At 34.9% G+C, this 27,944-nt stretch overlaps 1 protein-coding gene across 1 annotated transcript in view; it reads left to right on the forward strand.

Moving 5' to 3' along the window:
• The window catches only part of MTBP (MDM2 binding protein), a 78,605-nt gene that overhangs the window by 8,945 nt on the left and 41,716 nt on the right, over nucleotides 1–27,944 (forward strand). The window contains exons 6-11 of the mRNA XM_025393672.1: nucleotides 724–868; nucleotides 1,841–1,958; nucleotides 4,651–4,785; nucleotides 6,590–6,684; nucleotides 9,457–9,526; nucleotides 16,883–17,000. Of these exons, the coding sequence (XP_025249457.1) occupies nucleotides 724–868; nucleotides 1,841–1,958; nucleotides 4,651–4,785; nucleotides 6,590–6,684; nucleotides 9,457–9,526; nucleotides 16,883–17,000 (681 nt within the window). The remainder of the gene's footprint in view (nucleotides 1–723; nucleotides 869–1,840; nucleotides 1,959–4,650; nucleotides 4,786–6,589; nucleotides 6,685–9,456; nucleotides 9,527–16,882; nucleotides 17,001–27,944) is intronic.

Genomic DNA, 27,944 nt, shown 5'->3' on the forward strand with positions numbered 1-27,944 from the left:
GAAAAATAACTGAATGAGTTGACCAACACATCAACTTTTAAAATGAAATGTGTTGAGTTCAAAGGATGCACTAAAATATTACATAGTTGTCTTGGCAAATTAGAATACTTTCATTATCAAATTTAGCTCCAGTTTGTTTCATTTTGATTTTTGTAGTCCTTCAGGAAATTTATAATTTTATAAAATTTAAAGTTTTGTGAAGTTATTGTTTTTCAGGATCCAATGATGATGTCAGTGTAATTGGTTTTCTGAGTGTTTTATTGTCCTTTATAAAAGAGACATCATTTATTTGAATATTATAGTTTTGCACTAATTCATTCTCTTTTGGATAACAAAATTATGTTTAGAAAAATATAATGAAATTGCACAGGTTTTTTTTCTCTCTTGAGTACAATAGCATTGATGATCTTAAGAGCAATGTGTGTAATTAGCCACTGCTGCAGAATTGGCAAGTAGTTATAATATATTTTATTGTTTTCTAGTATATGCTATTTCAAGATAACATGGCTATAAATCAAATGATGAACATTTAAAAAGTTTGAATTCCTAAGGACATGTATTGTTTCGAAGAATTTCAGAAATTAAAATCTTCCTTTGTCTTCTAAATAAATATAAAATTCATTTTTCTAAATAAACATAAAATCCAGTTGTTCAAGGTACTATTTTGAGACATTTCAGATCTAACTTTTTAAAAATTACAAAAATGCCTTTTTCTCTTTCTAGGTAGAGCAATGGTAGATATAATACTATTGCCTTCTGACAAAGATCCTCCTAAATTGAAAGACTGTTTACCTACTGTAGGAGCATTAAAACATTTGAGAGAATGGTATTCAGCAAAGATCACTATAGCAGGAAATCATTGTGAAATGTAAGCTTCTCTTCATATTTGATTATTGTCTGTGTTGCATTGTCTGTTTTCACAATTAACATACTATTCTGTTTTCAGACTCAGCATTTGAAAATTATTTTAATGTGACAAGATAAAATTGTATGTTATACCATGATTGCACATTTGTGTATTGAGAAGAATCTAGATGTTTCATATTTTATATTTATGTTTCTGAAATATTTAAGTGTTTAGTAAATATTGATGCTGTTTTACAACCATTACTGAGGATTAATTCTATAAGCACACTGTATGCTTTTGAACATAGATACACTGGATTTGTCATGTTGTATTTGGTTTTCTGTTATGTGCCAATGTAGGAATAAATATACACTGTTGTATTTTATGATATTTTAGCAAGGATTAATTGTATATTACAATTTTGATCCTTAAATAAGCATTCAATTGGATTAAATAACTTCATGATTTGTTTTCATTCAATGAATGTTTATTGAGCAATACCTTTATGGCAAGCATAGCAATAGATGCTGGTAAGTTAAGAAAGTGAGAAGACATGATCTTTTTCATTGAAGTGCAGCGAGAAACAGGAATGCTAACAGTCAACATAGTCTGTGATAAGTGCTGTTGTAGAATTCCATACAAAGCTGTATGGGGACAATATAGGAGATCAGTTCTCTTTTTGAAGATAGGAAAGTGACCTTGTGCCTGTGTGTGTGTACATCTGACACCTTTAAGCCAATAGTAAGAGGAAAGTCTATTTCTTCCTCCTTAGTACTAAAGATAATTACTCTAAATTTGTGAGGTTGTTGGGACTAAATGAACATGTGACAGCAATTCACTTAGAGACTGACTTGATGGGTGTTTCATATTAGTAGGAAAAATACAGCAATATAAATTTTGCAATTTTGCCTCTTAGGCTTGTAGTTAACTATAATGATTAAATCAGTGAAATATAAAACCCTGTGTTTAATTGTTGCAATCTTTTTTCTATAGAAACTGTCAGAAAATTGCAGAATACCTTTCTGCTAATGTTGTATCTTTAGAAGATCTCAGAAATGTTATTGACTCAAAGGAATTATGGAGGGGAAAAATACAGATATGGGAAAGAAAGGTAAATGGATTATTCACAATTTGCCAAGCGGGCCTTTCAATTTTATTTACAACACAGATATTTTAAAAAATCTTAACGAAAATATACCTTATAAAGATATTCTAGACTAGCACTATCTAAGTAGACTTTCTGCAATAATGGAAATGTTCTATATCTATGCTAATACAGTAGCCTACAAACCACTTATTACTACTGAGCACTTTATATGTGAGTAGTTCCACTGATGAACTGAATTTTTATTTGATTTTAATTTACTTTAATTTAATCATAATAATGTGATTATGTTTTGAGTGCTGAATGTAACGTTCTTTTAAACCATAGAATTTGACATTAATCGAGTTCATGTTGTTTATCCAAATTGCTTTATTTTATTGCATGTGTAAACTACTAGAAAAATTGCTTAGAGCATATTGTCTTCCCATAATACTACCTTAGGTGATCTTTGCTGTTTACTAACCAGCCCTCAGATTTTGCACAAATTTTTTTACCCTTACTGGACCCCAGATTTCTCAATTGTAAGATGAGAATGTTGTATTAGGTGGACTCTTCTAATCCTGAATTTTTATGAAGTTTCTATTTCATTTTGACATCTCTTACTATGAAAGAATGTTTGTGGGTTTTGTAAGTTGTATCCATTTTGAAATAAGTGTTCATAGTAATTTATGCATTTTTGTAAATAGGCAAAACTAAGAAAGTTTCTTAATGTTTGTGTAGGGTAGCATGGGAGCATGAGTAGGCTTTTGAGTTCCTCTAAAGTTTTGCTACACTAATTACTACACATTTTTTTCTTTTTTAATTCACCCTTAGTAATGGTTTAATAAAATCTCTGATTAGACAACAGGAATCAATGTGGCTGGATTTGTCTTGTTGATTTGCATGTTTGCTCATCCTGAATCTCAGAGAGGTTAAATCTGCAGGTGAACTCTCTCTGCAAGTGTTTTGATATAAAAAAACAAAAAACCCACATAGGCTGGGCGCGGTGGGTGGCTCACGCCTGTAATCCCAGCCCTTTGGGATGCCAAGGCGGGCACATCACGAGGTCAGGAGATCAAGACCATCCTGGCTAACACGGTGAAACCTCATCTCTACTAAAAATACAAAAAATTAGCCGGGCGTGGTGGCAGGCGCCTGTAGTGCCAGCTACTCAGGAGGCTGAGGCAGGAGAATGGTGTGATCCCGGGAGGCGGAGGTTGCAGTGAGCTGAAATCGTGCCAGTGCACTCCAGCCTGGGCGACAGAACAAGACTCCGTCTCAAAAAAAACCCCAATAAACAACAACAAAAAACCTCACATAGCCAAGTGGAAGAGTGGAAGATACAGTTTGCTAGAATTGCTTTTGTATGTTTTCTGAAACTGCATGTTTACATACAAGAGAGATAATAGCAGAGTTATTTTCATGGGATTCTTTTATTCTCTTGAATAGAAAATTAAATGTCCATAAATTAAATACATAAATTACTATGAACACTTATTTCAAAATGGACATGACTTACACAACCCACAAACATTCGTTCATAGTAAGAGATGTCAAAATGGAATAGAAACTTCATAGAAATTCAGGATTAGAAGAGTCCACCTAATACAACATCCACGTAATACAAGCATTTAAAACTTGAAATCACTTTTTTTGATAGAGAACAGCTTTTTAGTCAAGAGGCATTATGGTGATTAAGGACATAGATTCTAGAGTTATATTGCCTACAATCAAATCCCAACTCTTTTTTTTTTCTAGTTTAGCGTAGCCTGATGTGTAATGCTTAGCCTCTTGGTGCTGCATTTGTCTTTGTCTGTAAGATGATGATAATACTTCCTATCTCATAGATTTTTGTGAGGATTAAATTATTCAAAGCACAGAGTAACCACTCAGTAAGCGTTAGCTATCACTATTGTTGTGGCTACCATTACTATTATTGGCATCCTTGCTATTACTACTTCTGCAGTAATTGATCTTATCAGCAACATTTATCAAAGACAAACTATGTGAGACATTGTACTAAGGATCTAGTAAGGAATAAGATAGAGCCAGGTGCGGTTGCTCACGCCTGTAATCCCAGCACTTTGGGAGGCCGAGGTGAGTGGATCACCCAAGGTCAGGAGTTCAAGACCAGCCTGACCAACGTGGTGAAACCCTGTCTCTACTAAAAATGCTAAAAATTAGCTGAGCATGGTGGCAGGTCCCTATAATCCCAACTACTCAGGAGGCTGAGGCAGGAGAATCACTTGAACCCAGGAGGTGGAGATTACAGTTAGGCAAGATCGTGCCACTGTACTCCACCCTGGGCCACAAGAGTGAAACTCCATCTCAAAGCCAAAACAAAACAAAACAAAACAAAAAAAAACAAAAGGAACAAGACAGACAGCTTCTGTCTTTGCATAACTTACAGACTGGTAGGAAGCCAGATATTGAACAATGCAAAGGAGGTTGTTTGGTCCTGTTGCTGCGTAGAATGAGCTTAACATACTCTTGCCAGCTGGTAAAGAGCCAATGAGAGCTTTTCATGAAAAACTGAAAAATCGATGTGTAAGTTAAAATAGGATGTATACCTAAATGTAAGAAGCACACTTTTGAGCTGAGGACTCAAAAATAAATTTACACATGGATTTCCCCTTAACTTTTGCATTGTAATAAGATGTATTAATCTTATAGCATTATTCATGATACTTGTAACTGTGTTTTCTTGGTCTCTTTTCAGTTTGGATTTGAAATTAGTTTTCCTGAATTTTGTTTAAAGGGAGTCACACCTGAGAATTTTAGTACATCTAACTTAAATGCTGACTTCCTTGCCAAAAAGATAATACCATCAAAGGATAAGAATATTTTGCCAAAGGTAATTGTGTTTAATTTTTTTGTGTGATCATTCATGCGTATTTTTGTTCCTATAAAATATGTTTGAATCTTGAATTAATATTACTAATATATGTGTTTAAGTGTGCTCACTAGCATAATTTTTAATATGATTAAGTACTTAAGTTATACTGTGTCATCAGCATTAAATTTTGGTGATATTGTCATTGTTTTAGATGTTTAAAGATATGTAATGATACTAAATGAGTGTAATCCTGAAACCACCTTTGGTTTGGACTTTACTATGTGACCTTTCTAAGACTCAGTTTGGAGAGAATATGACGTAGTGAGAAGAGGGTATGTTTTGGTGTTAGGTAAACATGGGTTTGGAACCTGACTGTGTCACCTGTAAGTTGTTGTTTATATCCTTGGGTAGATTGATTAACCCATTTGTGAAGTGGAGGCAATAGTAACACACGTATCTTACAAAGTTATGAGGATTATATGAGGTAAGAGTTTAATATCTGACATAGTACCTGACATATGCTTAACTTACAGTATAAGAAGTATCAGTTCTTGCCCCATATTTTCTATACATTTGTTCTTAAAATGCAAGTAATTATAAAATACAATAATTAGGAAAAGGTTTATTTGGCTTTTTAACATTGGAAAAATAACATAAGAAGAGATATTTATATGAGGTATCTTAGAATTCACTTTAAAAGAACTAATTTAAGAACGTGGAAATCAGTGGTCATGAAGTTAAAAAGATGTCAAATTGATGGTTAATATTTTCTAATCAAAGGGTGGTACAAACAGAGAGTATAATTTCTGATTTGGACTCATTTCTCAATATTTGTTTAGAATTGCTTACTTTAAGTAACTGTGGCCATCTTTCACAGGAATATTAAATTCTTTTCTAAAGATTAGAATAGAAAGATTCATGACCTCAACTTTTCTTCAGGTATGAATAATGTATCCAAATTTTTGCTACTGTTGAAGAGAATCTTAGGGTACAACTTCTTCAATAATGTAAAATTCGTATTCTCTCTCTGTATATGTATAGACACACATACTGTATAGACACATATGTTTATAGATGTATATATACACATAATCATATATAGTGAAATTACTCCACTTTTTACAAGTCTAAAACTTTGTTAACTTCTTCAAGAAGTGTGCTCTTTTCTTTGCCTTTCATGTGAAGCACTATGGCTCCAACTATTGAAATAGCAGCCCTTCAATAACAAATTCTAATTTAGTTTTAGACTTTACCCAAGAAATACAGTACTGAAATTTTATTTTTTCTGAATGGAGCTTTCTATGTTAATTGGCACATGCTGGCTTCACTATCTTTGTAATTTATTTAGTCTTTTTGCTAGAATTTTTTTTTTTTTTAATGTCAGTGTACCACTCAACCTAAGTTCATCCTGGAGTGTCTTTTCTTTCACTTTTTTAGTCTACAGAGTCCACCTGCAGAGGTAGGTTGCTAATTTGTTTCTTCAACCCTATAGCCTATTGTATCACCTGTCTGTCTTCTTGAAGATAAACAGCAAAAGTTGAGAACTGTTGTCCTCTGTTGCTTACCTCCTCCCATACTTATTTTCTCCTGTGAAAGCTCTTCCTGGTTACTAAGTGATCTCCATGTCTGTTTCTCTACCCTGAAAGGTAGAATTGAAATTGAAGAAATTCTGGTCTGCTATAGAGGATTACATACTAGGCATGCATAATGTGTAAAAAGTTTCTTTTTAAGATCCATTTTAAAGTTTTAAACCCTTAATCACTAATTTGTTTACTTTTGTTTATGGTATTTAAATATTACACAATTTTAACTTCTTTTCTAGGTTTTCCATTATTATGGCCCTGCTTTAGAATTTGTGCAGATGATAAAATTATCAGATCTACCCTCCTGCTATATGTCGGACATTGAATTTGAGTTGTATCCTTTCATTTACATGTTCGTTTTAGATTACATTTTCTGTGTCAGGTAGAATGTTCTGGTATTGTCGGGTAAATATACATGTTAGATATATATTTTTCATTATATTCATTGTTTTAATGTTGATGTTCAAGTAGGCTGTGGAGTTGCTGGGGAAGGAAGTTCTTGCTTTTCCCACCTCCTGGATCCTATACCTATTTTATCAGAAATCTTCCTCCCTATGCAAGCATTTTTATTTTTGTTCAGTGTTGTTGAGACTTTTCTATGGATAGAACTGTGGAAATAATACAGAAGTGATTGAGCCTTGTTTCTTTAATGCAGTTATAATGTTCTCTGCTTGAGCATAGGACTAATATACTCTCACACCTAGTCTAGCATTAACTGAAACTTTGTCCTTCCCACCCACTGCCCAGACATCACCATGTATATATTTTATGTGCTTTTGTTAACTTTACTATTTTTTTAACTAGTTTTAATGCTTTGGGGAAATAATTTCCCTTTTCCTGAAATCCAGGAATACATCTCCATGACTTCTATGTTTTACTCAATATGTTTCTGCTGAAGAAGTCTGTAACTGCAATATATCATAGCGTGTAGTAAGCACTCAATATTGTCAGATGAATGACTTTGGATTATGTCAGCCTAAATCAAAATACTCATTATTTTCTGATTGAAAATTCCTTGCTGCAGGAAAGATAACATTTACTAAGGTATAGGAGAACCTTACCCAGCTGAAAACTGTTTGTAGTCTAGACTCTCTAAAGAGTAGTCGTTTTTTGGTTTGGGGGTGTTGAGGGCAGTTGCTAAGTAATCAGATTGGAGAGGCTTTTCAGATTAATCAGGTCCTAAAAGACCTTACATATCATGATTGGGGTTAAATTCTATCCGAAAGATAATGAGGAATCATACAAGGATTATAAGCTAGACAGTAGCTTAATGAGAAGTAAATTTTAGATCATGCTGGTAGGATTTTGGAAACTTGAGCAAAGCTCGAACTAAACAAGTGGCATTTGGAATGGAGAGCCAGGAAAAGTACACGATGTGTTAAAGATGTAAAATCAACACGATATCATGATTTATTTATTACATGCCGAGAAAGTGAGAAGGCCAGAGAGTGTAGTTGATTCCCTATGTTGAAACTGGTGTCACTAGTTGAGATAACATGAGATGAGCCATTTTCATAGAGGAAGAGGAGTTCAGGTTCGCGTAGTTGGAGTGGTAATGTACGTTGTAGTAAAAGATATAATAGGTAGTTTTAAAAAATTTTTATCTTTTGTACATTACTGTTGAGAACCATTTAGCCAGCATTCTACCTGGCAGTGTAACTGTAGATGTTACTTTCAGATATAATCTATTATTAATCCTTCTTTTCTCTGTCCTCATCTATTAGCAGCTTGTTGGGCAGAAGCCATTTGACATATTTATCTTACATTAGATTCTTGCCTTAGACCAGTGGTTTTCAAACCATCTTCCAAGGAAAGTTGAGGACTCGGTTCTCTGGATAATGGGATTGAAAGATAAGTTGAGTGGGCATGGCTCTTGGCCCCCTCCTACTGCAACCAGAGCAGCACCTCTTCTGCCCTAAATATTGGGTTTCCAGATAAAATGTCACTTGGAAAAAGTTTCTGCATCAAAAAGGTTTGCAAAGTGTACTGTAAACTGTTTTCATGGTACCACCCAACATTTAGATGTTTGACCGTGTTTTTACATAATATTCAGTATACTTTTTGCTACCATTATGTTAAGAAAAGTTCTACAACATGGAAAAAAAAATCTTCCCTTAAATACTGTATTTATGCTTTTAGAATAGGCAGAGGACTTCCTGGTATATGGTGTAGAGAGGAGGGAGAAATGTTAGGAATCTGTGGGGAAAAAAAAACAAGTAATTTATATACTTAAAAAATGTTTAAATATTTCTCCTGCCATCACCATGAAGAAACATAAGAATCAGTCAGCTGATGTATCATTTTATGTATTTAAGTAAATATAAATGGTATCATATGTATCTGCAAATATATTCAACATATTTTAAACTCTCTTTTAAAAATATATAAGAATGTTTAGAAATACACCTAAGAACAGAACATTTTGTATAAAAAGAAATTTGTATTGTATAATTATATAATAAAAAGAAATACAATTTCTTTTTATACAAAATGTTCTGTTCTTAGGTGTATTTCATTTTGTATAAAAAGAAATGAAACACTAGCCTAGTGTTTTTGAATTTTTATTTAGAAGCTACAGTTTTTATAAATTTCTTGTTCTTGTGGTTTATAGTAATGCTGTTTATAGTAGCACTGTTTCTTAGCATTTAAACAATGATGCTAAACAAGGCTTATCTCCCATTACAGAGGGGCAAGTTATGAAGGTAAAATTCAACAATTAGTTAATTAGTCACAAAATATTGGCCATTTCTTCTCTGAGGGCCTCTCACACCAGCACCTTCCCTTCTATTCTTTTGTCATCCTCATTTTCAAATTCTCACTTCCATACAATCATATATTTTAGTGGGCATTTCAGTGGACACCACTCTGCCTCAGTCAATCCGGAATTAAACAAATAATTAAACAAATTTTTGGAATTTTCAGAATTAAACAAATAATTGGAAAAATAATTATCCTTAGGGAAGGGAGTAATTGTTAATGGCTACAGTTAAATTTTTTAATAAATGAATTTAAGCAACTGTGGAAGAATTGAAATAATGAAACTTATTTTAAGGAGTACATTGTTTCACAGGTACCATTACATCATTTCTTTAACTCCTTAGTACAGAGGATTGACAAACAGTACCAAACAGAATTCTGTGTTGCTGTTGGAGCAGATTTCTTCTCTGTGTAGCAAGGTATTGAGGGTTTCTTGGGGGTTTTTTGTTTGTTTGTTTTTATACTTGCCATTTAAGGATGTGTAAGAAAATGGATGTAAGTTACTAATCTGTTTGCTTAATGACTTGGTTTCTTTATTGTAATATAGGATAATTTTGGTCCTAACTCATATTAAGATATTTTGGACTTTTCATAATAACTGTAAAAGTACTCTGCAAACATAAGTGGCATTTTGTTTTTAGGAGAGATTTTCAGAAATAAGCTTTATGACTGGTAATTGTTATTGTTAACCTACTTCTTCAACATGCGATTTCAATTCGATGAGAAGACATTCATATACTTGCATTCTTTTCTTCATGGTAGGGCAGGGGATGAAAGTGGAAAAAGCTAAAATTTTACTAAATTGTCATTTGGGAGTTTCCAGTTTTTCTTTCTAAATTCTGATGATGTTTAGGAGATTTATGACTATTTTAACAGTTATTTTGTATATATAATGATGTAAAATTGGTATATTTTTAACTTTAAAAAAATTACAATATAGATAATTTTAAGTGGAATCATCTATTTAAAATCAAATTCAGTTTTTAGTAGGAAAAAATGAAAATTTGCTTTTTTTCTAGTTATTTATTCAATTGTTATGTTTCTTGGAAAACAATTTTTAATGCACACAATGTTTATTGGCAGTACTTACGTAACATTTTCTTATTGTTTTAATAACAAGTAGACTAGCAAATAATCCTGCAGGGAGAAAATGATTCTTATAATTATAGCAGTTTCCCTATGGTGCTATAATCAAGTCTTGGTTGTAATTCCTATAGAAAATCGATATAGTAAAGGAAAAATGATTTTGACCTTAAGATGTATACTTGACTATATACTAACTTAAGATTTTGACTTCTAGCCTCTTTTTCTATAAATTTAATAGTCCTTTGAATAGGGCATCAAAGTATTTATTTGATGAAGTGGCCTTTACCAGTATTACCCTGGCTTTCATCCTCTAAAAATAACTAATTTGCTGAATTTTGAAATTTTAAAATGTATCTTTTATCATTTATCCAACATATATTCTACTGTGTGTGAGGTACTATACTAGATTTTGGGAACCCAGTAATGAAGTGTACAGATGACGCTTCTATACTTGTAGAACTTACATTTTAGGGGACAAGCAGAAAATAAGTAACTGCAGACACAATAAGAATTATGAAGAAATAAACAGCCTGAGATAGGGAATAAGTCAAGAGACCCTACTTTAGATAGAGGTTAATAAGGCCATACATTTCTCCAGAACTATTTGCAGAGACATCTTATGAATTAGTATATATTTTTTAAGTGCACTGAGAATAAAAAATACCCTGTTTCTATTTTAATCCAGGTAGCTAAGTAGCTCTCTATATAACCCTGTCCAGTCACCTAATCTTTTGGAGCTGCTTCACTGTATGGATTGAGAATATTATTATTTATCATTAATTATCTCATCTATATTGTCAGATAAGGGAGGGAAGAAATATAGATGGTATAGTAGAAAGTCTTCAATGGAAGAGCATGGTTTTTTTTTTTTTTTTTTTTGAGACGGAGTCTCGCTCTGTCGCCCAGGCTGGAGTGCAGTGGCCGGATCTCAGCTCACTGCAAGCTCCGCCTCCCGGGTTCACGCCATTCTCCGGCCTCAGCCTCCCGAGTAGCTGGGACTACAGGCGCCCGCCACCTCGCCCGGCTAGTTTTTTGTATTTCTTAGTAGAGACGGAGTTTCACCGTGTTAGCCAGGATGGTCTCGATCTCCTGACCTCGTGATCCACCCGTCTCGGCCTCCCAAAGTGCTGGGATTACAGGCTTGAGCCACCGCGCCCGGCCGAGCATGGTTTTTAGAAAGCTTGACTTTAAGCCATAGCTGCCCCACTCACTGGCTTATAGCTTTTCATATTGCAAACTGGAAATCATAATCCCCGTGTTACCTGTTTCAGAATTGTAATGAAAACCAAATTGGATGTATTTTATAAACTACCAATTATGATGTAAATGATGGTTGCTACATAATTTTTTATTGTCTTTGAAGTTTATGTGGCCCAAATGGTTGACACACATAAGTGAAACAGTTTCCTTAAAAGTACAAAACACTAGATATTCTCTAAGTAATTTGAAGGTATGGTGAAATTTATAGAAATTTTACAGAGAAATTTGTAGAAATCTTATAGAGACTCTTTTTTTTTTTTTTTTTTTTTTTTTAATAAGACAGAGTCTCACGCTGTCACCCAGGCTGGAGAGCAATGGCGCGAGCTCAGCTCATCACAACCTCTGCCTCCCAGGTTCAGGTGATTCTCCTGCCTCAGCCTTCCAAGTAGCTGGGATTACAGGCATGTGCCACCATGCCTGTCTAATGTATAGAGACTATTTCAAGTCGAAATCAGATCTGTACCTATAGTTTACCACAGGTGTAACATAATCATTAGTCCATCTAGTTATTGAAGATAGGCAACACTAATTCTAGAAGCACCCTGAACTATTAATGTTTAATGATGTATTTTCAGTTGTTTTGTTTTAAATTTGTTGTATTAGGTTATCATTTTTTCTTCTTGAACCACGACTGTAAAATATTAGAACATACTTTATTAGTAAGGAATAGAGACTTTATAACTATGTTCCCAGTTTAATGCAGCAAAAGGGATTATTTTTGAAGCCATATATTATGTAACTTAGAAGACAAATCTAAATATGAAGTAATTTATTTTTCTTATACATTGAGTTACGATTTGTTTTTTACTTTTTTTTTTAGACGGAGTCTCACTCTGTTGCCCAGGCTGGAGTGCAGTGGTGTGATCTTGGCTCGCTGCAACCTCTGCCTCCTGGGTTCAAGCAATTCTCCTGGCTCAGCCACTCAAATAGCTGGAACTATAGGCATACACCACCATGCTTGGCTAAGTTTTTTTTGTATATTTAGTAGAGACAGGGTTTCATCGTGTTGGCCAGGCTGGTCTTGAACTCCTGACCTCAAGTGACCCACACATCTCGGCCTCCCAAAGTGCTGGGATTACAGGCTTGAGCCACTGCACCCAGTCATCTTTCACGTTTTTGAAAAAGTATATAATTACATACCAGTTCTTTGAAATGAAGTGTTTTATAACTTGGGTTTCAGCTGGGTGTGGTGGCTCATGCCTGTAAGCCCAGCACTTTGGGAGGCCAAGGTGGGTGGATCACCTGAGGTCAGGAGTTTGAGACCAGCCTGGCCAATATGGTGAAACCCCATCTTTACTAAAAATACAAAAAACTAGCTGGGCATGGTGGCGCTTCCCTGTAGTCCGAGCTATACGGGAGGCTGAGGCAGGAGAATCATTTGCATCCAAGAGGTGGAGGTTGCAATGAACCAAGATCGCACCACTGCACTCGAACCTGGGCAACAGAGCGAGACTCCATCTCAAAAAATAAATAAATAAATAACTTGGGTTTCATTTATTAAACAATTAATTTTTTTCTTTTTTTTAATGTTTTTACTGCTAGTATCTGCCAGATGCCTATTTGTAATATTGGATAGAATAAGGTGGACAGGCCCTTTCTCAGGAAACTTTCAGGGTGCTTAAGTTCTATTGCTTTATATTACCCTCAGTCAGCATCTTAGCTTAAACAAATTATCTCTCTATGTAGCTATGGTTAGCCCCAGAATGTAAGTAAAAGCTTCTTGGAGTAAAGCTTATTTTACTAATAATTAAGCTAGATTAGGAAAAGACAAGATAGGATTGTTAGGAAGTTACGACGTTCACTAATCTTTTGGCTGGGAAATATTTCTTTGAAGAGAGGAATTTGCAAAGCTAGAAACGTGATTTCCACAATGACTCTTGTTGGAAAGGACCTACTGAAAAGACTTAATCTTAAGATTTTGAAACTCAGGCCAGGTGCAGTGGCTCATGCCTGTAATCCCAGCACTTTGGAGACTGAGGCGGGTGGATCACCTGAGGTCAGGAGTCCGAGACCAGCCTGAGCAACATGGTGAAACCCCGTCTCTACTAAAACAATAGAAAATATTAGCCAGGCATGGTGGCATGTACCTACTTGGGAGGCTGAGGCGAGAGAGTCGCTTGAACCAGGGAGGCAGAGGTTGCAGTGAGCCGAGATCACACCACTGCACTCCAGCATGGGCAACAGGGTGAGACTGTCTCAAAAAAAAAAAAAAAAAAAATCAAGATTTTGAAAGTCAGATTTGACTTGTTATTTGGCGTTTATATTCTAGAGATAGAATGATAGCCTGAACAGATCAGATCATCCTCAAATCTCAGAGTTATCTAATGATTAGTGTATGGGTGCAAGTTATCAGCACCTAAGTTTATTAAGAATGCATTATAAACAACTGATAAATTTATTTTGTAGGGAATTATAGTTTATGTGATTTAGAAATACTTATTTTCATATTTGAAGCAAATGTCTAGTCAGTATCAGGCTGTCTCAGAAGTGTGGCCATTTCAGCTAATGGTCCCACTGCATTTATATTAGGCTGTAAGTAATGCATTTAACTGCAATTAGCATCTCTAAAATGTTGAGAAAGCTGTAACTGGGACCCAGTCTGGCATACTCACATTACAGCCTTGTCTACCTTTTTAACTATACAGTCTGGTCACATTTTTTGTGCTATGGAGTCTTATGTATGCAAGAAAGAAGAACTAGGATTTAATGTCGAGAAAATTAGATATATTTTTTAGATTTAATGATTATTTTCTATTGCTAAATACTTTTATTTTTAATTTCTAATTCTTAACTACATAAAATATATTTGACTTTAAAAAGATTATGCCTATAATAATAAAGAAAAATAAGCATATTTCTTTTAACCTTTCTTATTTTGTTCCTAACATATTAGGTTGGTGTAAAAGTAATTGTGGTTTCAGACCATGAGTTTTAAATCATTATAACTAGGCTCAAACACATCTTTATGAATAAAAATAGAAACCATTACGATCAACACATTTTTGCCAATGAAAATTAAGTTTTTTTATTCCTGTAGTATAAAAATCCATGCTTTGGAATTCTACAAACTCTTAGAAAGCATTTTCTGCATCCTGCCTTGCCTGTGGAAGCATTTTCCCTGCAAAAAGTTGTTGAGATGCTTGAGGAAGTGGCAGTCAGTTGTTGAGAGGTCAGGTGAATATGATGGATGAGGCAAAACTTGTAGCCCAGTTCATTCAACTTTTGAAGCATTGGTTATGTGACATGTGGTTGGGTGTTGTCATGGAGAAGACTTGGGCCGTTTCTGTTGACCAATGCCGGCTATAGGTGTTGCAGTTTTTGGTGCATCTCATTGATTTGCTGGGCATAATTCTCAGATGTAATGATTTCACCAGGATTCAGAAAGCTGTCATGGATCAGAATGGCAGCAGACCAGGAAACAGTGACTATGATCTTTTTTTTAGTGCAAGTTTGGCTTTGGGAAGTGCTTTGGAGCTTCTTCTTGGTCCAGTCATGAGGCTGGTCATCACCCACTTTTCGTCACACAATCTGATCGAGAAATGGTTCGTTGTTGCATAGAATAAGGGAAGACGATGCTTCAAAACAACGATTTTTAAAGTTTTTGCTCAGCTCATGAGGCACCTACTTATTGAGCTTTTGGGGGTTTATTTATTTATTTGTTTGTTTTGTTTTGTTTTTGAGATAGAGTCTCACTTTGTTGCCTAGGCTGGAGTGTCATGGCTCAGTCTGGGCTCACTGCAATCTCTGCCTCTTGGGTTCAAGCAATTCTCCTGCCTCAGTCTCCCAAGTTTCTGGGACTACAGGCATGTGCCACCATGCCTGGCTAATTTTTGTATCTTTTGTAGAGACAGGGTTACACCATATTGGCCAGGGTGGTCTCGAACTCCTGACCTCAGGTGATCCACCCACCTCGGCCTCCCAAAGTGCTGAGATTACAGGTATGAGCCACCATGCCTGGTCTTACTGAGCTTTCTAATTTGCTTCAAATGCCGAATGGTCAGCGGTGAGTTCTTCTGCAACTTCTTGTGTAGTTGTAAGAGGATCAGCTTCAATCATTGCTCTCAATTGGTTGTTGTCTGCTTCCTATGGCCAGCCACTATACCACTCATCTTCAAGGCTCTCGTCTCCTTTGCACAACTTTTTGAACCTCCACTGTACTGCATGTTCATTAGCAGTTCCTGGGCCAGATGCGTTGATGTTGCAAGTTGTCTCCACTGCTTTTTGACCCATTTTGAACTCGAATAAGAAAATTACTCACATTTGTTTTTTGTCTAACATCATTTCCATAGTCTAAAATAAACATAAACAGCAAGTAATAAGTTATTAACAAGAAAATATAAAGTGAGAAATGCTCGTTAAAATGATGTATAACATAACCACATTTATTTAAGAACATATTCCAATATCAAACGGCAAATTTCAACAATGCAAAAACCACAATTAGTTTGCACCAACTTTAATATTTATTTTTATATCTGTGAATTAAGAATGCATAAGTAAAAATAATAAATAGCAACAAAATATTAAAATATTAGTGATCACATATTTCATGTAACCAGTCCATCAATATAGGACAATTAAAAGTGATTTTGCACTAGCTCTAAGATCTTTGGCAAATGCTTTGCCTAAATTTTCCCAGAGTTTTAAAATGAAATACCTTTTACTGACATGTGCTAATTGATGTAGCTGCATTTCTGAATTAACTGGAAAAATATAACTTTCAGAATTGTGGTTTGTTTTATTCAGCCCTTAATAAACTGAGAGTTTACCTAAATATATTATGGTGATTTTGTTGAACCAATATTTAATAAGCATCTGTATCCCCAGCCCTGGCAATACAAAGATGAATAAGCTGAGTTTGCTCATAAATCAGTCAGAAGTTGCTGTATGTTTTCTACCATATAATTCATTGTCTTCTCCTCAGTTTGTACCTATTAGCATTAAATCTCTGATTTCCAGGAACAAAGTTTCTAAATTGCCTGCAAATGTATTTTAATTTTGAAACTAGAACAATAATCCATCTAGTCAAAAAGTTATAAGATGATGGTTAAATATAACAAAATATTTTAGTGCTAGAGCTCAGCCTTACACTGTTTTGTATATAGACAAATAAATTATATCCACAACCTGAACTTGAAACAAATATTGTGAATTTTTCAGAGATGTATACCTCAGTGGAAAAGGGAAGCCTGTAGCATTGAATGCCTTTACTGTTTTTGTTTGTCTGCATTTTAGCTTTTGTTTTGTTTTGTTTTGACAGAGGGTGGGCCATTGTTCTTACTTTTTAGTTTTTATAGTAGAGTTATTGGGAGAGGGCATTACTAAATGCATGTTAAATTGGTGAAATATGAGTGGAAAATTGTCACTTGGCACTATTCAAGAGTGAATCTCAGTGTGCAACCAATGAAAATATGATCTGTTTTATCCAGGTTGGTGCTCTTTTTGTATTGCCATGTACCATTAGTAACATACTTATTCCACCTCCCAACCAACTCAGTTCAAGAAAATGGAAGGAATATATAGCTAAAAAGCCTAAAACAATCAGTGGTGAGTATTACATGTTTCAGTTGTTTTAATGATGCAGCCTAGTTAATGTATGTATCAAATTTGAAGTGAAGATAACATTTCTATATGAGAAAATAGTATTTCATATTATAGCTATTGATTACCAGGAGTCTACATCATTTTCAGATTTTTAATTGCAACCTACTGTAACATAAAATATCTCTAACCATATTCATTTAAAATGCTAGTGATCTAAAGGCAGAACTCTTGGTTCATTAGATAGCTAATTATATTGAACATGGGTTTTTTTAGAGATGTTTCAGGAATCAAATATGTGAAAAGAGCGGTTCATTTATTATATGGTACATTAAAAAAAAAAACCTGTGATAATTTTTTGAAGAAATTAGTAGAAGTTATTTGTTTATTTATTTAGAGATAGAGTCTCAATTTGCCACCCAGGCTAGAGTGTGGTGGCACGATCTTGGTTCATTGCAACCTCAACCTCCTGGGTTCAAATGATTCTCCTGCTTCAGCCTCCCAAGTAGATGGGATTACAGGCACCCACCACCACGCCTGGCTAATTTTTGTATTTTTAGTCGAGATGGGGTTTCACCATGTTGGCCAGGCAAGTCTCAAACTCCTGACCTCAAGTGATCCGCCCGCCTCCGCCTCCCAAAGTGCTAGGATTACAGGCGTGGGCCACCGTGCCTGACCTAAGGATTTTTATTTAACAGTTTAACTGTATCTTACACAATATTCCAAATATTCTATTTTAGATATACTGATTCATTTAATTTTTGTAATAACCCCGTATACCTATCTTTATCCTCATTTTACAGATGAAGGAATTAAAGCTTAGAGAAGTGACAAAGCTATTAGTTGGCAGAACCTATGGCTGTCATTTCTCCAAGGGTTTGAACCTGTGCTCTTGTGCTCTTTACCACTACTCTGTGTTCCCACTCGGTTCCTCTAGTATGTTCAAGATGTCTTTATCCAAATGAAAATTTCTGTTATAAAATCAGAGATTAAGTCTAAACCCTAGTATTTCATGAGGTGATTGTGGCTTAGAATGCTAAAATTACTTTCCCAAAGTCACATTGGTGAAATGTGTTCCATCATACTTTGGCTTTGATGTGTGTTTTTTAAATTGAACAAAATTTTTTTACTTTTTTTTAGCTTATAGTTTTTGTGACCCATAATGTGATGGGACTAAGAACTGTAATTGAGACATGTGTACCAGAACTATTATGAAGAAATCTGTAGGAATACTCTACAGGGCCCTTGAATTTTGAGGAATACAATTTTAAAATCAGTAGCTTATACAGTATAGATTTTCTATTTTTCCATGTAAGAAACAGGAGAGATACTGAATTCTATTTTAGCAGATGTTGAATTGCAAATGTAGGTAAGATATCTGTGGAAATTTAAATGTAGAGTTTGAATTTTAGGTACAGATCTCTAGATAATAGTCAGGGCTGGATATTTGGATTTTGAGTTTTCCAGCAGTTTTATCTATTGTGTAATAAGCCACCCCAAAACTTAGTGGCTTGAAAGAGCAAACACTTTATTTGCTTATAGTTTTGCAGTCTGAGCTGCCCTCAGCATCTACTGATTTCACCAGAGGTCATTGATGTGGGTGTTTTGAACTTGCAAATCATTTGGAGGCTGGGTTCAGTGGAGCTGGCTGGTTTTCTGTCTCCATTTAGTCTCAGAGCCTTTTCCTTGCCACATGGTCTTGTCACATGATCTCTCCTGCAAGTTAGCTGGAGTTTTTCCATGGTGGCTCGGGACAAACATATAGAACTTGAAACTACCAAGACTTTTTAAGGCTTAATCCCAGGACTAGCCCAGTCTTACTTCTGTTACATTCTGTTATTTAGAGCTAGTTACAAGAATAGTCCAAATTCAAGGAGGAAGTACCTATCTAAAGATGTGAATAATAGGAAGCCACCAATGTAAAAAGTCTACCATAGGTGCCTGCTAGTTAGGAATGTAGAATGTTAGTTAGGAATGGTTGAAAACAACAACACATAAAGAACATGGCTAGAGAAGAGAGCCAAGGATAGAGTCTTCAGAAATACAGTCATCCCTCAGTATCCACTGGGAATTGGTTCCAGGACCCCTGTGGATAACAAAATTCCTAGATGCTCAAACCCCTCATATAAAATGGAGTAATAGTTGCATATAACCTGTGCACATTCTCCTGTATACTTTAAATCATCTCTAGATTACTTATAATGCCTGATACAATGTAAATGCTATGTAAATACTTGTTATACTATATGGTTTTTAAAATTTATATTCTCTGTTAGTAATTTGTTATTTTTAAATTTTTTTCTGGAATATTTTCAATTCGTGGTTGGTTGAATCCACAGTGTGAAACCCATAGATGTAGAGGGCAAATTGTACCTGCATGTAAGGTGAAAGTGGAGGGAAAGTTAGGAAATGATATGGTAAATGATCTTTGGAAGACCCTAGCAAGTTATCGTTAACATCAGCATTAAAATACCATTGATAAAGAGCATGGTGCAAAGTGTGGGAAATAAAGGAGCATCAAACTGGGTTTTTACACTTGAGGAAGTAGATTCATGGTCTTTTTCTTTGTGAAATTTATACTCAAGTGAGGAATGTACCTGGGAAAATAATTATAAGTCTGTTTAGCCAACATTGTGAAGGCAAAATGAAAGGTACTTCCAGAGTGTATGACCTAACATAGCCTTAAGAGTTCAAGAAAAGTTTCCTGTAGGAGGAGACATTATTACTGTAACTTACGGCACCATACTAATACATGAATAAGTGCAGCTTTTAACCATTCTCATCTCACAGGGAACAAATATGTATTTGGTAATTTTGGCACTTGCTAAAACAATCAGAAATAGATTTTCTGAGTGGCAATATAGTCAATTTCACTTATTCTACATATAATCATGGAATAATACTGATCCATTTCTCAGCTTTACATATGTCCAAAATTGATTAAACATATGTAGACATATGCAGTCAGTTAATCATAATATTAACATCTCAATAAACTTGAGTATATTCTGGCAGCCCATTCATTATTTATTTTTCCTCTTGTAACTTTCTCCAACTTCAAACAACCATTACGTTGGAACTTCTGATTTTAAGGTAATTTACTCTTAACTTAGGTGTGGGGTTTTTTTGGCATGATTTCCATTGTAATTTTAAGAAGATACCTTGTGGCTTAATTTGATTTTTTAAAATTATCTCTTCTTGAAATTTGAGCATTAATATTGGTAACTTGTGAATAATAATAAGACACAGATCACATAATCTTTGAAGCCAGATTGTTGATTACTGATTAGACTTTATCATTAAGGGCTGATTAAGCTGACACTTTACAGTATTTTTTAAAAAATCTTAGAAGTAGAAATAAAATCAAACTGGACAGTTGATTATTCAGTTCTCTTCTACCCATAATCCTCTCTGTAGGAGAAATTCTTACCCATTAACGGAATTTTTTTTTGTAAAAATAGAGAAGCTGAGTTTTAGCTAATGTAAAAGCTTCAATAACTCACACCTGGCAAACTTCCTATCCCTTCCTAGCATCACTAACAATACCCTTTCTCACTATCCCAAATCATATAGCAACTCTCAGATCATTCTCCTACACCATGACTCTGTTTCTCCAGTCTTCTGAATTATGCCCAACTGTTGTCTGTTGTTGCCACATATGTTCCAGAGTCTTCATTCTAACTTTGTACTGTTTCCTGAAAGTATTCCTTGATTTTATTCCTTTGTGACTTTATTATTCATTCATGCATCTAGTGAGTTATACTTTTTATTCATTTATTTGAATATACAGCAGATATTGTGTATCAGGCATGGTACAGTTATCTTGGGATTACTGATCCATGAGATAGACTTGAGTCTTCCTCTAATGGAATTTACACTGTACTACAGAAAATAGGTATTCAGAAGTTATTATAACATTGTATTTAGTAGTCACTGACTAGGAAAAATCCCCAAGACATACTGAATGAAAAAAGCAAGGTATGCAATAGTTATACTATTATTAATGATAAAAACAACTTTGTGTGTATTGAGCATTTAAACATATTTGTATATGCATTAAGTATCCGCTTTTTCAACAGGTATTTCTATCGAGCATTTACAATATATTAAGCACTGTTTTACATGCTGGACCAGCAGTAAATAGAACAAAATCCTTGCCCTAATGGAGCTTATTTTATGGTGGAGGTAACAGGTTTAGTTTTTCCCCCAGATAGCCATATGACTAGTTCCTAATTTTTTCAGGTGTTTACTCCAAAATCATTTTTCTCTTTTAGGACCTTTTTTGCCAGCCCATCTAATGTTGCAAACAGACTCTTCTCCTGACCTCTTATTCATCTTCCTAGCTTTATCTTTTTACCTTAATACTCATGCTGTCTAAAGTACTAAATGTGTTTCTGCCTGACACTTAACAGTTACTCAAAAGTGTTTGTTAAATAATGAGTGAAGTATATATTTCTAGGTAGTAATAACTGCTCTCCAGACAATTAAAGAAAGACTTTGAATGGACTCCATCCATGTAGTATGAACCAAAATTTGTGCTCCTATTTTTATCAGTTTCATCCTTTGATGAAATAAAAAATATATATGTATTAATTTGAACCATATGTTGTTTTTGTATGTCAAAAATTGTTTTGTATCAGCAGTTTCATAGAGTGAACTAAAACGGACAAACAATGCCCAATTTGAAGTATGGTTTAATTATAATAGCAAATGAATGCCTTTTAAAATTGGTATTCAATAAAATACCCAGAAATTACTATGATACAGGAAAAATGCAAAAGCATTGTACAAACAAATGCAATTAAGTCAACCATATTACATTTCAAAAGAAAAATGTCTGTATGTAAACCTTATTGAGAAGACAGATGAACAGTGAAAAATGGCTGGCTCACCATGTTTACAGAGATATTTTATGAAGTTGTCAAAAAATTGAATGATCATGTGCAACCTAAACAAATCATAGATAAGTAATAAAAAATTTTATCTCCCAATATTGAAGGCCTACTATGTGCCATACGCTGTGGATTCATTATCTTTAATTCTCAAAACAATATTGAGAAGTAGGTTTTTAAAAAATCCTTTATATTACAATTGAGAAAAATAAGGCAATCAAGGAAACCAAGAACCTTATCTAATGTCACAGGGTGAAATTAGAATTTCTACCTAATTTTGAATGTATCTAAAGGCCATGCATGATTTGTTTTGTCACATAATGTATACTTTCATTGAAAATAATTTTTTAAACTTGGTCTTTTTGGCCTTCAATAAACACCCCTTCATGCTAAAACTCTCAATAAGCTAGGTATTGATGGAACGTATCTCAAAATAATAAGAGCTATTTATGACAAACCCATAGCCAGTATCATACTGAATTGGCAAAACCTGGAAGGATTCCCTTTGAAAACTGGCACAAGACAAGGATGCCCTCTCTTACCACTCCTATTCAACATAGTATTGGAAGTTCTGGCCAAGGTAATCAGGCAAGAGAAAGAAATTAAACGGTATTCACATAGGAAGAGAGGAAGTCAAATTGTCTGTTTGCAGATGACATGATTGTTTATTTAGAAAACTCCATCGTCTAAGCCCAAAATCTCCTTAAGCTGATAAACAACTTCAGCAAAGTCTCAGGATACAAAATCAGTGTGCAAAAATCACAAGCATTCCTATACACCAATAATAGACAAACAGAGAACCAAATCATGAGTGAACTCACAATTGCTACAAAGAGAATAAAATACCTAGGAATCCAGCTTACAAAGGATGTGAAGGACCTCTTCAAGGAGAACTACAAAGCACTGCTCAAGGAAGTAAGAGAGGACACAAACAAATAGAAAAACATTTCATGCTCATAGATAGGTGGGATCAGTACCATGAAAATGGCCTTACTGCCCAAAGTAATTTATAGATTCAATGCTATCCCCATCAAGCTACCACTGACTTTCTTCACAGAATTAGAAAAAACTACTTTAAATTTCATATGGAACCAAAAAAGAGCTCGTATAGCCAAGACAATCCTAAGCAAAAAGAACAAAGCTGGAGGCATCACGCTACCTGACTTCAAACTATACTACAAGACTACAGTAACCAAAACAGCATGGTGCTGGTACCAAAACAGATATATAGACCAATGGAACAGAACGGAGGCCTCAGAAATAATGCCACACATCTACAACCATCTAATCTTTGACAAACCTGACAAAAACAAACAATGGGGAAAGGATTCCCTATTTACTAAATGGTGCTAGGAAAACTGGCTAGCCATATGCAGATAGCTGAAACTGGACCCCTTCCTTACACCTTATACAAAAATTAACTCAAGATGGATTAAAGACTTACACATAAGACCTAAAACCATAAAAACCCTAGAAGAAAACCTAGGCAATTCCATTCAGGACATAGGCATGTGCAAAGACTTCATGATAAGACACCAAAAGCAATGACAACAAAAGCCAAAATTGACAAATGGGATCTAATTAAACTAAAGAGCTTCTGCACAGCAAAGAAACTATCATCAGAGTGAACAGGGAACCTGCAGAATGGGAGAAAAATTTTGCAATCTATCCATGTGACAAAGAGCTAAAATCCAGAATCTACCAGGAACTTAAACAAATTTGCAAGAAAAAAGCAAACAACCCGATCAAAAAGTGGGCAAAGGATATGAACAGACACCTCTCAAAAAAAGACATTTATGCAGTCAATAAACATATGAAAAAAAGCTCATCATCACTGGTCATTAGAGAAATGCAAATCAAAACCACAATGAGATACCATCCCGCGCCAGTTAGAATGATGATCATTGAAAAGTCAGGAAACAACAGATGCTGGAGAGGATGTGGAGAAATAGGAACACTTATACACTGCTGGGAGTGTAAATTAGTTCAACCATTGTGGAAGACAGTGTGGCAATTCCTTAAGGATCTAGAACCAGAAATACCATTTGACCCAGCAACCCCATTACTGGGCATATACCCAAAGGATTATAAATCATTCTACTATAAAGACACATGCACATATATGTTTATTGTGGCAGTATTTGCAATAGCAAAGACTTGGAACCAACCCAAATGCCCTTCAATGATAGACTTGATAAAGAAAATGTGGCACATATACATCATGGAATACTATGCAGCCATAAAAAAGAATGAGTTCATGTCCTTTGCAGGGACATGGATGAAGCTGGAAACCATCATTCTCAGCAAACTAACACAAGAACAGAAAATCAAACACTGCATGTTCTCACTCTTAAGTGGGAGTTGAACAATGAGAACACATGGACACAGGGAGGGGAACATCACACACTGGGGCCTGTCAGGGGATGGGGGACTAGGAGAGGGATAGCATTAGGAGAAATACCTAATTTAGATGACGGGTTGATGGGTGCAGCAAACCACCATGGCACCTGTATATCTATGTAACAAACCTGCACATTCTGTACGTGTATCCCAGAACTTTAATTTTAAAAAAAAACTTAGTCTTTTCAATTTTATGTCTTGATGTTTGTGGAAATAATTTATTCTCATGTAGCAGAATAATAGTATCTCACAATTTTATAATTCTAGATGTTTGATAATTTTAGAAGTCTATACTTGAATATTGCCTCATTTTTAAAAATTGGAATTCTTTTGAAAAGAAATGTGTTAAAGGTACTCTTGGAGAAAATCATATCTGATTGTTTTGTTGACTAACAATTCTTCTAATAAAAATATTTTTAGAGGGACTAGACTAATGACTGATAAAATGTGTTGAAATAATGAAGCATGTGCCTTTTTCACATTCAAATCACCATGGTGAAAATGTTTCAAAATAGTGGGCTGACATCAACAGAGGATTGGATAAAGAAAATGTGGTACATATATACCAGGAATACTACACAGCCATAAAAAAGATGGTACATGTATGCTATGAGATACTATGCAGCCATAAAAATGATACATAAACACCATGGACTACTATGCAGCTATAAAAAGATGGTACATATACACCATGGGATACTGTGCAGCCATAAGAAATGTAGTACATGTACACCATGGAATACTGTGGAACCATGTCCTTTGCAACACCAAGGATACAGCTGGAGGCCATTATCCTGAAGGAATTATCACAGAAACGGAAAACCAAATATCACATGTTCTCACAAATGGAGGCTAACCCTGGATATACACAAATATAAATACAGAAACAGTAGACACTGGGGACTCCAAAGGAGAGAAGTTGCATGCTGTGTTCACTGGGTGATGGGATTAATAGAAGTGCAAATCTCGACATCACGCAATATACCGTTATGGAAAACCTGCATATGTACCTCCTGAATCTAAACTCAAAATAAAAAACAGTGGGCTGAAACAGGTAAGGCTAAAATAGCACAGTGCAAGTGACCTATAAATTTCATCTTGAGAAATAAAGGACTGATAAGGATTTTGAAAGAAATTTTAGTGACAGAGACAAAGTTTTTTTTTTGTTTTCGTTTTTGTTTTTTGAGATAGAGTCTCGCTCTGTCACACAGGCTGGAGTGTGGTGGCGCGATCTCGGCTCACTGCAATCTCCGCCTTCCGGGTTCACGCCATTCTCCTGCCGCAGCCTCCTGAGTAACTGGGACTACAGGTGCCCGCCACCATGCCCGGCTAATTTTTTTTTTTTTTTTTTTGTATTTTTAGTGGAGATGGGGTTTCACCGTGTTAGCCAGGATGGTCTTGATCTCCTGACCTCGTGATCCGCCTGCCTCGGCCTCCCAAAGTGCTGGGATTACGGGCATGAGCCACCGCGCCCAGCCGACAAAGTATTCTTTTAGTCCACAATTTTTTTTTGTGCCTGATGTGTGCAAGGCGTTACTGTGCTAGCAATACAGTGGTAAACCTTTCAACTAACTTGACTACCAACCTTTATTGTACACTTAACTTTATACTCATTCTTTTCAAGCACATATGAAACATGCTTCAGGACAGACCCATATACATGCTCCCCATTAAATGAATCTCAGCAAATTTAAAAGGATAGAAATAATATACACAATATCCTTCAATTTCAATGGAATTAAGTTAGAAATTGACAACAGAAAGAAACCTGAGAGATCTCTTAACTATTTGGAAATTAACACACTTCCAAATAACCTATAGATCAAAGAAAAAATCAAAAAGGAAATTAGAAAATAGTTTTAAGTGAATGAAAGTAAAAACAAAACAAAATGTATGGAACACAGCTAAAGCAGTACTAAGAATATCTGAAATGCTTATCTTAGCATGGAAGAAAGATCGACAATCAATTTAACCATCAACCTCAGTAAGCAAGAAGACTTAAGTGAGTAGAAGGAAAAAATTAACCAGAAATTAATGAATAAAATATTGAAGAATATGCCTACCAAAAGAAGTATAAGACGTGTACACTGAAAACCCCAAAGCATTACTGAGAGTAATTAAAGAAGATATAAGTAAATGGAGATATATACCATATTTAGAGTTTGGAAAACTCAGTATTATTAAGATAGAACTCCAAATTCAACCCAATGCCTATCGAAGTTCCAGCAGGACTTTCTGTAGAAATTGACAAACTGCAGAAGTTCGAGACCAGCCTGGCCAACATGGCGAAACCCCGTCTCTACAAAATATATATATATATACAAAAATTAGCTGGGCGTGGTGGCAGGCGCCTGTAATCCCAGCTGCTCTGGAGGCTGAGGCAGGGGAATCGTTTGAACCCAGGAGGCAGAGGTTGCAGTGAGCCGAGATCATGCCACTGCACTCCAGCACAGGTGACAGAGCGAGACTCCATCTCAAAAAAAAAAAAAAAAAGAAATAAAAGAAATTGACAAACTGATCCTAAGTTTATATGGAATTGCAAAGCACCTAAAATGACCAGAACAATTTTGAAAAGTAAAAACAACATTTGAGAACTTAGCTACCTGATTTCATGACTTATTATAAAGCCACAGTTATCAAGACATTGTGGTATTGGGCTAAGAATACATAGATCCATGGAACAGAATAGAGTCAGATGCCAATGGCAACAGGATAGTCTCAACACACTGCTGGAAGAATTGGATATCCATATGTAAAAATTATGTGTGTATATATGTATTTAGCCTTTAATTTTACTTTAAATGAAAATTAGCTCAAAATGGGTCATATAACTAAATTCAAGAGCTAAAATTATAAAACTTTTGTAAGATAACAAATCTATAAATTAGAAAAAGAAAACAAATCTATAGAGTAGAATTCACCAAGATTCAGATGCTTACTTTTTGATAAACACTATTAGAACATTTAAAAACAAGCTACGTAGAGAAAATATTTCCAATCATATATCTGACAATGGACAGATATATTTGAAAAATTCTCACAATTTTATATATAATAAAACAACCCAATTAATAAATGAGTGAAATGCTTGAATAGACATTTCACCAAAGAAGATACATGAATGACTAGTAAACTCCATGAAAAGATGCCCGACATCATTAGTCTTTTGGGAGATGCAAATTACAACCAAAATGTGATTCTACAACACACTCACTAGGACAGCTGTAATCGAAAACAGTGACTATCAAATGTTGATGAGGATGTGGAGAAACTGCACATCTCACACATTGTTGCTGGGGATGTACAATATAGCACAGCTAGTAAGGAAACCAGTTTGTTAGTTAAACTTGCACTTGACTGTACAACCCAGCCCTTTCATTCCTAGATATTTACCCAGGAGAAATGAGAACATTCTGTTTACACAAAGGCTTATATGCAAGTGTTTATAAAAGCATTATTCGTAATAGCCAACACTTGGAAACTATGCAAATATCTATCATCTGGTGAAGAGATCTTTTTTTTTTGCATATAGTGGAATACAGAGGAATGAGAAGGCATGAAAAGTTTGGGGTGTACCTGAAAAACATAGTGCTAAGTTTATAAATAAAGTCAGACAAGGTTAGATTATTTATTGTAAGATTATATGTATGAAATTTCT

The sequence above is a fragment of the Theropithecus gelada genome, chromosome 8 (genome assembly GCF_003255815.1).
Source record: "Theropithecus gelada isolate Dixy chromosome 8, Tgel_1.0, whole genome shotgun sequence".
Taxonomy (NCBI): Eukaryota; Metazoa; Chordata; class Mammalia; order Primates; family Cercopithecidae; genus Theropithecus; species Theropithecus gelada.